General features: G+C 40.5%; 3 protein-coding genes across 4 annotated transcripts; all 3 read right to left on the reverse strand.

Annotated features, from left to right (window-relative positions):
• Nucleotides 1-398: 398 nt before the first annotated feature.
• Nucleotides 399-2,198, reverse strand: LOC124256706 (Krueppel homolog 1-like). The gene has a single exon (XM_046690673.1). The coding sequence runs from the start codon at nucleotides 2,151-2,153 to the stop codon at nucleotides 717-719; it is 1,437 nt and encodes a 478-aa protein (XP_046546629.1). The 5' UTR covers nucleotides 2,154-2,198; the 3' UTR covers nucleotides 399-716.
• A 518-nt stretch (nucleotides 2,199-2,716) lies between these two features.
• LOC124256719 (putative mediator of RNA polymerase II transcription subunit 12) lies at nucleotides 2,717-3,970 on the reverse strand. The gene has a single exon (XM_046690684.1). It carries the CDS (start codon nucleotides 3,968-3,970, stop codon nucleotides 2,717-2,719), a length of 1,254 nt encoding a protein of 417 aa, XP_046546640.1.
• A 13-nt stretch (nucleotides 3,971-3,983) lies between these two features.
• Nucleotides 3,984-10,892, reverse strand: LOC124256707 (trigger factor-like). 2 transcript variants are annotated; one of them, XM_046690674.1, is made up of 4 exons: nucleotides 10,671-10,891; nucleotides 8,636-8,692; nucleotides 6,886-6,942; nucleotides 3,984-4,344 (listed from the first exon to the last, which is right to left on the reverse strand). In XM_046690674.1, exons 1-4 carry the CDS (start codon nucleotides 10,683-10,685, stop codon nucleotides 4,018-4,020), a joined length of 456 nt encoding a protein of 151 aa, XP_046546630.1. In that variant the 5' UTR covers nucleotides 10,686-10,891; the 3' UTR covers nucleotides 3,984-4,017. The 2 variants fall into 2 exon arrangements, with proteins under 2 accessions (XP_046546630.1, XP_046546631.1); XM_046690675.1 differs by lacking the exon at nucleotides 6,886-6,942 and having other exon boundaries at nucleotides 10,671-10,892.
• Nucleotides 10,893-11,481: the final 589 nt, after the last annotated feature.

Raw genomic sequence — 11,481 nt, forward strand, 5'->3', positions numbered from 1 at the left:
ACTGACGCATAATGACACAGTTTAACATACATACTCCACTAGAACACAGAACTGTCAGTGGATTACTGTATCACAAAGCTCCACACAACATACTCTTACAGAAGTCTATATCACATACATCCATACACATAATCACCATATCAAGAGCCTCTTGATCACAGCTTCAAAAAGGTCTAATTCAAAGGAACCACATATACTACTTACACTTTGCTAAGGATCCCAAACATTCACAACTTTACTTAAACATAGATTCATAATTTGAAATTGTATCCATTTAAAACTGGATAAATAATATGGTTACCCCTCTTTAGGCAGACAGTCGCTTTAATCTAACCTTATGCACTTGGTACATGAGTAACCATAAAAATGGTTTCATGGCACCAATCAACCAGTTTGCAAATCATGGAACGAGTCATTGACAAGTACACAACACCTTTCAATAGCAGGTATGGATCCACGAGATGAAATGACACACTGAAACCTAGGATCCATGCTCACAATAAGCTTAGATATTTAAACCAAATTTGATCCCGCATCATAGTTTTCTGTTGAATCCATGATTTGACCTTAGCAAAGTGTGAATAGTATATATTGCCCATATCCACAACACATATTGCCCAGATGAAGTGTCTGTGGATAAGAGCATCACAAAGTTACACAGGAAATATTCTCTGTGTAGCATGTATTACCCCCTTCCCTGGCACATACGCCTAGTATCAACTGTTTGTCTGAGACAACAGCAGCTGGGCTATGGTGCTGGATGTGGACAGGGATTTGTTCTGAATGGGTCCAGTTTCAGTCTTCCTCCTTTTGACAGTGTCCGTCTTCCATGGAGAAGTGGTGGGTCCTGTCAATGGCCGGTTCGGGTTCTTATTCACACTAGGTGGAGCCAACTCACTAGGGGGCAATTGGCTAGGCTGTGTCGTGATCACCTTTGTGTAAACTGCCGCCTTCTGGATGTGTTGCTTATGTGAGGGATGCACAGCTTTACCAGACTTAACAGGTTCACTTAACTCAAGGATTACACTACCCAGACTGCCTTTGACTGGATTCATGTGGGCATCAGGATTTGAATCCTGTGTGCTTAACTGAACTGAGGTCTTTTGATCATTCTGGTCCTCAAGGTTCGATCCATCACCTACTGCTGCACTTGGAGCAGATGGGGCCTTTGATTCAGCATCTTGAGGGGTTAACTGAGCAGAGGTCATCACATGAGCTCCTGCCAAGAGACTGGAACAACTGGCTACTGCTGTTTTTGAAGCCCCAGCCCCTGCAGACACAACAGTTGACCCATCAGCAACTGTTGTCCTTGGAGCTAATAATGATACAAGTTTCGGTTTCTGTTTGGCTGCTTTAACTTGGCTTTTATCTGGTACTCCCTGTGTTTGCAACAAGTTGGTTTTCAGAGCCGATGACAGCATAAATGGAACAAGCTTATGCTCAAGATCACCTTCATCTCCGGAGTCGATGGATGTGACCTCCTGCTTGACCTCGAAGACCTCAGGAATGTCCTCCTGCTCATCCTGCTCGTCCTCCTCCCCGCTTAACTTCCACTCCTGATGTGTGCGGACATGGCGGTAATGGCTGCCATAGTTGTTGAACTGTTTTTCACAGAATGTACACTTGTAAGGTTTCTCCCCAGTGTGGATTCGCATGTGAACACGATAGTGACATGAGGCTGTGAATGTCTTTCCACAGATGTTACAGGTGAATGGACGGTCACCCGTGTGAGTCCTCATGTGCACTGTGAGTGAGTTGGAATACAGGAAGCTCTTATCACAGATGTCACACTTAAACTTTCGTTCACCAACATGGGTGAGCTTGTGTCTTCCAAGTATCGATGACGATGAATATGCTTTGAAACATATAGAACATTTAAATGGCCGCTCCCCAGTGTGGGATCGCAGATGATCCTTTAGTGTGGTAGAAAGGGCAAAGGCTTTCCCACACTGATCACATCCAAATGGCTTCTCCCCCGTGTGTGTCCTCATGTGTCGCTCCAACTCCGATGGCGAATAAAAAGTCTTCTCACAAAGCACACACTTGTTCGGTGCCATTTGCTTATGAACATAACGAACATGGACAGCCTTCCGATTCTTGGAACGGAACACCAAATCACACTGCTCACAAGGATAAGCCTCTGCTACTGGCATCAACGCAGGGTCCACTTTGGCCACCAGCTCCGTCAAACCCTTCCCCGACTCGCGATATGACAGTGCATGTGTTTACGCAGGCTTGAGGCCTGCTTGAATTGTGAGCCACAGACAATACACATCGCGGACATTCCCTGTTTCTGTACTTGGTGCGCCTGCAGATGTCCTAAGAGTTGCGAGGACTGCAGAAAGGTCTCCTTGCATACAGGACAGCCATATGATTTGTCCGTAGAACTGGATTGAAGAGCGTTCTTACGTTCCAAAGCCACTTTCATAGAGAAGGACAAGCTGCCTCCAATTAAGTTGTTCAACTGATGCATCTTCTTAGAGTGGGTTTTCACATGAACAATGAGTGCTTCGGCTTTTAAATGTATTGCTGCATATCCCACACTCATACAGTGAAGGTGGTCCAACCTTGGGCTTGACCACTTCCTGTTGTGGCGATCCTTGAAATTTCACCACATGAAACTTAAACAATTGTTTCTGCTTTGTCCCAGTCTGCTGTTGTGTCAGTGATTGTAATTTTATCACAGTCTGAGGCTTAGGTGCCAAAGTTTTCAGTTTCACCATTGGTTGCTGTTGGGTAAAGCTTCTTGCAGTTTCACCATTGGTTCTTTTTCCACAGCTTTCAGTTTCACCATCAGTTGCTGTTGTGTTTCTGCTTGAAGTTTCACCACTGGTTGCTGTTGGGTCGCTTCTTGCAGTTTCACGATTGGTTGTTTTTCCACAGCTTTCAGTTTCACCATCATTTGCAGTTGTCTTGCTGCTTGATGTTTCACCACTGGTTGCTGTTGGGTTGTGCCACCATTGGTTGTTTTTTTCAGTTTCACCATCATTTGCTGTTGGGTCACTGCTTGAGGTTTCACCACAGGTTGCTGCTGAGCCATGGCTTTCAGTTTCACCATCGGTTGCTGTTGGGCCGCTTGCTGCAGTTTTATCAGTGGGTGCATCTGTATCCTCGGCTGCTCGTGTCTCATAACCAGAGACTGTTCATTGGTCACAGACAAGCTTGACTCCACAGTTTGGGGTTTTGGTTGTATCTTAATCCATGGTTGTTTAGCGGTTAATTGTTCTACTGCTGGCTGTGGTGTTTCCTGTTGCTTTTTTTCCTTAGGCTGTAGCTTTTCAGTTGGTGGCTCTTCTTTCACAGGTTCTGGCATTAACCCCAGTCGTTGATGTTTTGCTAATTGTCGTTTTGCTAAAAGCTGTTGTTTAACTGTTTTCAGTTTTGCTATAGGTTGCTGTTTTTCAGATTGCTGTTTTGCCAGTTCTCGCTGTTGTCGTATTATTTTCAGTTTTGCAACAAGTTGTTGTTTTACTGATTTTTCTTTAGCCAAAGAATACTGCTGTGGTACTTGTTGTTCTTCATCAACATGCTTTAGTGATCCTACAGTACCAAGACTTACAAGCTGTTCTTGGGTCTCAGGTGGTTGTCTCTCATGTTCATCAAATATATCCTGCGATGATTTGTGAATGTACACCATATTTCCAACTGCGGTCTGAGACAGTTCCTCATCACTAACAGGTTCCTCTTTCACCTGTACACTGTCCAACTCATCCTCTCCATCCCCACAGCTCATTGCCAGCATCCAATCAGACTCTACACCATTCCCCATCAATTTGATTCCTGTTTCTGGATCTGCAGGTTCAACCTTTACTTCTGTCTTGAGATCTTCGTCAGTGTCCCTGCCACCTAACACAGACTGACAGCCGTGCACACTCTCCATACATTCCTCCGGTTCTTTCTTAACGGTAACCATGGGAACCATCATTGTCCATTTGGTTGAGTCACTTCCCATGAAGCCAAAACCAGGCATGATGATCTCAGATGGGTTTACATCACCATATCCACCTGGATCTGACTCTATGGCACCATGTCTGTTGCCATCCGCATCCTCTTCCTCATCTTCTCTCCATCATCATCGTCATCGTCATCGTCGTCGTCGTCATCGTCATCATCATCCTCGTCGTCGTCGTTCCTTGTAATAATGAATGAATCACTGGCAACAACAGTGTTTTCTGCTCCAGATTCTGTCTTGATAACAATTTTACCATCACTGTCTATCACATACACCTCGCAGGTCTTTGCACAAGTGTCAATTTTCTTCTGCATTGTGAACTCAGATGTAGAATCAGGATTCAGATCATGTTTGACTGCAGTTCCTACTTCAACGTCTGGGATGGGAATACCCTGAAAGAAAATGTGAAAATGTGAAATGTCCCAAATTGAGAAGAAGATATGTACATTAGCAGTTCATACTGTATAAGTTATAATTAAGATCTGATTGAATTATTATATTTTACCCAACTCACGTCAATTTCAGTAAAAGATGAATAACATTTTGACCAAAAGACAGAAGAAGAACACTGTTCATCTTTACTTGAAACAATATGCCATGTTCATCCATTTTTACTATGTTCATCAAGGTTCATCCTTGCAAACATTCTTGCTGAATGTGAATCATTTGTTACCAACAGAAAGTGTTCGTGGCGCTATTGGTGGCATTGTAGCTGTGCAGACTTCAGCCATCTTTGAAAGTGGCATACCTTCAACCATATTGCCCTTGTGACGACGAAAATTTTAACTCACTCACTCACTCATGTTGGATCAAACACAATATTTTCATCCATCTTAATCCAAACACCCTACCTCTCAACAATTTTGTCTAAGAATGAATAAACAATGTTTCAAGAGTTGTCTCCCTTTATGTTGTGTCTGTTGTCATTAAATGCCACACTCCGTGATATTCCAGCTATGTAACACATTGAATTTCACAAAAATCAGGCTGATTGTCCAAGTCTCAAATACATGGCCAGGCCAGACCAGACATACACCAGACACTCTTTCCACTGACCCACCATCCCTGTTCTAATGGTAAAAGTGTCCACGCCATGCTGAAGCCTGTGACTTCACCCACATGGGTACTGGTGAGCCCATTTCTGGTGTCCTTGCTGTGATACTAGGGGTGGGTATTGCAGAGAATTTTCATATTGCGATATATTATGATGCTAAAGCATATATTATGCGATATGTATTGCAATATATTGCAAGAAGTTAATGCTTGACTTATAAAACACAACAAAATTACTATGCCTGATTAAGCTTTAATAAAACCTACTTTACCATTGCATGTTTTACATGCTGCGCATTCTTACCAATAGTTCCATCTACCGTGAACTTTTAAACCCAAACTGCTGCCATACTGAAGCTTTGCCCTAGTATTTGGCACCACAATAAATATTGTTCGTTGTTGGGGTCGTAGATTTTACAACAAACGCACGACTTCCTGTGTGAAAAACGGAAATATCCGAAGATTTCCGAGTGTTACGGAAGTTTTCCGAATGCATCTCAAAATACCGGTTTTCGATCAACGATCGCTAATACATATATCGTTTTCATGTCTGAACCGTATATATATACCGGTAAACCGGTTATATTGCACAGCCCTATGTGATACTGCTGGAATATTGCTAAAAGCTTACGTAAAACCACACTCAGTACTCACTCACTCACACACTCACTCACTCACTTACCATTTCCACAGATTGACTGTCATTCTTGATGCCAACATGGAACTGTCCTTGGTTCCTGAAACACATTTAACCAAAACCATTGCAGGTAGAAACAGTATCAGAACTATTTCCATTTGAAATACAGGGTTTGACATTAAGGCACCTCTGAACAACACTGTACTATAGTCTGTTCTGCATTGAAAACGCATCGATGAATTTCACTCTAAACAAAAGGTAACTCAAATAAAGTGAAATTAAGATTGCGAATCCTCATAATTTTACCCTGTCAATTAAACATTCAAATCTCAGAATTTTATTCAACTTAGGATAAAAGTTGTTTAACAATCGATCGTAGTTTCAAATCGCTATTATTGGTTTGTATTACAAAGGGATATGCACTTTAAATGAAACATCGAGAACAAGTAGTGTTGGTTTAAGTTAACGCTCATCACGTACCGCACGTGCATTTGTTTCACTGTTCCATCTACTGCACTCACCCCCTTGTAATACAAACCAATAATAGCGATTTGAATTTATGATCGTTTGTTAAACAACTTTTATCCTAAGTTGAATAAAATTCTGAGATTTAAATGTTCATTTGGCAAGGTAAAATTATGTGGATTTGAAATCTTAATTTCACTTAACTTGATTTACTATTTTTTAAAGTGAAATTCATCGGTACGTTTTCACTGCAAACGGACTATAGTATATAGCTAGTCCGATCTAGTTAAAATTGTATCTGGCTAGCCCAATTGGTCGTGTAGATATTTAATGAATGCTAATGAATTACTGTTTGTTTATTTCTGTTCATAAAAATATTGCACAACGTCATCTATTATAATGAGTATAATAGAGACTGTTATCAATCTTTTTTAAGTGTAAAAAACTATAAAAGCTACTCTTTAATGAAGTAGATGTTAAGAACCACTAGACCAAGGTCTAGTAGTAAAAACATTTTAACATCGAAAACTGTATCCAAGTCTCAAATACAGGCCAGACCAGACATACAGCAGACACTCCTTCCACTGACCCACCATCCCTGTCCTTTCCATTTCCTCGGGGGTGGGGAAGCCTAATGGTAATTGTGTCCACTGACGACCCGGGCTCCATTTCACCCACATGGGAACAATGTGTGAAGCCCATTTCTGGTGTCCCTCACTGTGATATTGCTGGAATATTGCTAAAAGCAGCGTAAAACCAGACTCACTCACTCACTTACCATTTCCACAGATTGACTGTCATTCTTTGATGCCAACATAGCACTTTCCTTGGTTCCCTGAAACACACAAACCAAACCATTGCAGGTAGAAAAACTATCAAAACTATTTCCATTTTTAAATACAGGGTTCAACATTAAGGCATGTCCGAACAACACTGTCTAGTAAATACAGTCGAGCACTGTTGTCTTGATATACATGGGACCAAGAAAATATATCGAGTTATCCGAACTTCGAGACATCAAACCAGGGCATACCATCACATATCACTATGAAAGAAAACAATTCCGCAATTTAGAAACAACTCAACAATCACATGTTAGTCACGTGATTACACGAAACCCTCTTTGGATTCTCAGTATGTTTTGATTCGAACAATAATCCGTTATCAGTAGAGTTTAGTCGCAACAGTGAGTACTTCCCAATTAATTCCTTCTTAATTAATCCTAATTAAATAACAAACAAGTGACACCTTTAACTCAATTAGCCCCCATTAGTTTACACTACCGCATCCCTTTGATTCATGCCGCACCATGTGTAAAAGTGTGGAAACAACCTCAGTTCAGAGGGATACTTGCTCATGAAAGGGTAGGTGAATATCAAGTTTCTTTGCAAATATAGAGTCAAAAGGGTAATTTTGCTTGTTGGGACCATGACATTTTATCGAGATATCCGAAATATCGCGACATCCATATCGAGTTAAAAGAGCTTGAATAATGATAAATTATGAAGGATTTTGCTGGGACCGAGATGTTATATCGAGACAACCGTGATATCGAGTTATCAGAGTTCAACACAAACGGTGCTCGACTTTAGTAGGGATGCCACGATACATCGATACTTTTTCTGAGACTATACAATTATCGATACATTCAAAACTGCATCGATATTTAGTTTGGAAAGTATCAGTTTAAATATGTTTAGGTATCGTTTACATTTTGCAATTGTATCATGTTTTTTAATGTTAGGAAGGTTGTAAGTGATTATGCACAAAGATGGGAAATTAGAACTTTTTAATCTCTGAGAATAAAAAATGTTGATCTTTTCATGGACAATTATGAAATATGTAATATTAATGTTAAAATGTAACTAAATTTACACAATAATGCCGTGAAAATAGGTATTGTGATAAGTATCGAATCGTGACATGGGTATCCTGATACATATCGATTCAGGAAACAAATGTATCGTGACATCGCTAGTAAATAGCTGGACCGGTCTAGTTAAAATCTTGTCTGGCCAGTCCAACTAGTTGTGTAGATATTTAATGAACGATGTTTCAAATCACCGTATTTGTTCATTTTCTTCTTAAAAATCTTGTACAGCATCATCTATTATGAGCATTATAGAACCTGTTATCAAGCTTATTAAAGAGCAAACAGATTATAAAAGCTACTCTTAAATGAAAAACGTCCTTCAGAGAAATCAAACGCTAAGGAATACAGTATTCATAATGGACAAAAGAAACATAAAATATCACACAGTTTTGTGTTTAATATAGTTTGTTTTTCTAGTATGTCTTATAAACCTGCTGATAACAAGAATAACCTTGTTTTGTCTTCCAACAGTATGGTCTAGTTGACATTAAGTCAGGTCTAGTAAATGTTAAGACCCACTAGACCAGGTCTAGTAGTAAAAAACATCTTAACATTGAAAGCTGTATCCAAGTCTCAAATACAGGCCAGGCTGTGATATTGATGGAATGCTGCTAAAAGCGTAAAACCACACTCACTCACTCACTCACTCACTCACCATTTCCACAGATTGACTGTCATTCTTTGATGCCACCATAGCACTGTCCTTGGTTCCCTGAAACACACAAACCAAACCATTGCAGGTAGAAAAACTAACAAATCTATTGGGATTTAAACTAGCTGTCAGGTGACCGAGATATTCTATGTAATTGATGGCTTAAATGAATAACTGATGTGAATAACTTACAAGGATCACTTGAGTGAGCGAGTGACTTAAGATTTACGTCACTTAGCAATATTCCAGCAATATCACAGCACGGGGCACCAGAAATGGGCTTCACAGGTGTGCAAGCTCCACATGTGAAATTGAAATTTCACTACACAAGCTTGTTGATTACCTAGCTGTTGTACCAGCAAGTGGTCCCCCCAGTGTAAGGATGTTCCCCGCCTTCAGTCTAAAGTTGTTCCTTCTTTAACAACCATTAATACTACATCACAAGAATGTTTAATTGTGATTCCTATATCTTAAAAAGGTGACTAACAGGTGCGGGTTGTCATGCTCGCTGACTTGGTTGACACAATGAAATAGCGTCTGCCCGGCGGCCTACTGCTTGCTAGTTACATGGCGGGATTACAACTCTATTTTATAGCCACCACTGTGGGCCAATACATTTTCCAAGGGTATATATTTGACCATGTCATTGACTATGGGAAATATTTCGAAAATAATTTACAATTGTGGTAGCTAGACGACGTCTGTATAATTCACGATCAATCAAACCATGCTGACTGACTGAGTTTGTTTTTACCCCTCTTTTAGCAATATTCCAGCAACATCACGGCGGGGGACACCAGAAATAGGCTTCACACATTGTACCCATGTGGGATTCAAACCCGGTCTTCGTGGCGACGAAATAACACTTTAACCACTAGGTTACCCTAACCGCCTTCAACCAGACCATATAACTCCACAGATCAGCCTACCCATTTATCTAACACTAAATGTGATTGGTCTGGAGAATGCTTTCAGCTAATGAACAATGCTGAAACAATCACACTTCTTCGAATATTTATTTATTCATTAATTACATTATTTTAACACCTTATCTCAGTTTCCTATGTTTGACACAGGGCTGGTTACATGTTAATAGGGCCAGCGACATGTTTCAGTTTTCAGCCCTGTGGGCTTCCTGAGTATTTAGGAGTTTCATACACTGACAATGTGTCATGTCATCGTATGCCAGGTGACCCGTGAAGATCCGGGGTAGAATAGGTCTTCAGCAACCCATGCACTTGCCATAAAAGGCGACTATGCTTGTCGTAAGAGGCAACTAACATGATCGGGTGGTCAGTTTCGCTGACTTGGTTGACACATGTCATCGGTTCCCAATTGCGCAGATCGATGCTCATGCTGTTGATCACTGGATTGTCTGGTCCAGTGTCGATTATTATTGAGTGCGGTGTTACACAACCAACCAACTAACCTTCATCTAAAGCTCTTACTGACCACAAATGCAGAGCCTGTGGATAAGCATGCTTTTTGCATGTTTTTAAATCATTTTGTAAAGTAAAGTAAAGTGAGTTTATGTAAATAGCTAAAAACCACAACAAATTAAAAGAACCACATGTCCTGAAACACAGCATACCATAATAGAAACACTTGATAAACAAAAACTGTAACAACAATCCTTTGTCCAGCATCCACTGGACATGAAAACAGTGTGCCCCAAGTACATGCTGATCTGCCTACCCAGGGGTGGTGGGGTAGCCTAGTGGTTATAGCATTCGCTAGTCACACCGAAGAGCCAGGTTTGAATCCTCACATGGGTACACCATTTCTGGTGTCCTGATATTGATGGAATATTGGTAAAATGTGCATGAAACTAAACTCACTCACTTACTCTACTAAACTCAATCACTCACTGTAGGTAGCATAGTGGTTAAAGCGCCGTCATTCACACGGCGAAGACCCGGTCGATTCCCACATGGGTACAATATGTGAAGCCCATTTCTGGTGTCCCCGCCGCGGATGTTGCTGGAATATTGCTAAGCCGGGCGTAAACAAACTCACTAAGCTCACTCACTGTACCTACCCTGATCCCAGGCATGTCCACTCTCAAGCTTTCACTCCCTAGGTCCAAGTAAGCCTCCTTAACACAAAGTATATGATCGTCATTAACAGAACAGGAACCAACACATCACATTGTTTTTCCACACTGAAATAATGTAGATGACAGTCTCTGAGAGACTGCTCATGTGATCTATAACCCTGAAAAGATCTTAAAGTTTCATTTTCAAATATTTGATTTAATCTTAGTCCATATAAGTCAGTTGACTTCGCAAAATAAGCTAATTGTAGAAACTGAACCAAGAGTATGGTACCTTCAGTTTAATCACTGTAACAAAAAATGAAAATTTGTATTATGTTGTTGATTCAAAATGATGACAAAATCCACATGGAACAGGAAGAGTTTATTCAGAATGTCATCCCGTGTTACCGAGAAGAGGAACAGTCTAAGAACACTAAAGCTCAGTATTATTCATTTATACTGCTATACTGAGTCCAACAAACCTTCATAGAAGGTCGCGCCAGCTAACCTTTGAAATGACCAATCAGAACACAGCTTACCAAATCACCTAAAAGTTAACATTCAGCCGTAATACCGCTTGAATTTTACCCTCAAAAGCGTTTGTAATCGAACGCTTTTGAATGCTATTTTCCGCGACTATCGCTTCTAAGTGGAAGATGCCATTATTCACAACAGTGAGTAAACAGTCGCTGATAACAGCATTTTTGTCAATATTCCAGAATGTCATCTTGTGGAAACATAAGCTAATCATGTTAATAGTAACTCATGTCATCAGAAACCCCTAAGCGTGATATATTCCAGGTCTAATATCTGT

The sequence above is a fragment of the Haliotis rubra genome, unplaced genomic scaffold, assembly GCF_003918875.1.
Source record: "Haliotis rubra isolate DU_JTF1 unplaced genomic scaffold, ASM391887v1 Scf636, whole genome shotgun sequence".
NCBI classification, from domain to species: Eukaryota; Metazoa; Mollusca; class Gastropoda; order Lepetellida; family Haliotidae; genus Haliotis; species Haliotis rubra.

Coding starts and splice junctions, on each gene's coding strand:
- LOC124256706 (XM_046690673.1), bottom strand. CDS start 2,153: ATGCCAGTAGCAGAGGCTTATCCTTGTGAGCAGTGTGATTTGGTGTTC.
- LOC124256707 (XM_046690674.1), bottom strand. Junction 6,943..8,635: donor ACAGTCAATCTGTGGAAATG/GTGAGTGAGTGA, acceptor TGTGTGTTTCAG/GGAACCAAGGAAAGTGCTAT. Junction 4,345..6,885: donor ACAGTCAATCTGTGGAAATG/GTAAGTGAGTGA, acceptor ATTTTCTTTCAG/GGTATTCCCATCCCAGACGT.
- LOC124256719 (XM_046690684.1), bottom strand. CDS start 3,970: ATGCCTGGTTTTGGCTTCATGGGAAGTGACTCAACCAAATGGACAATG.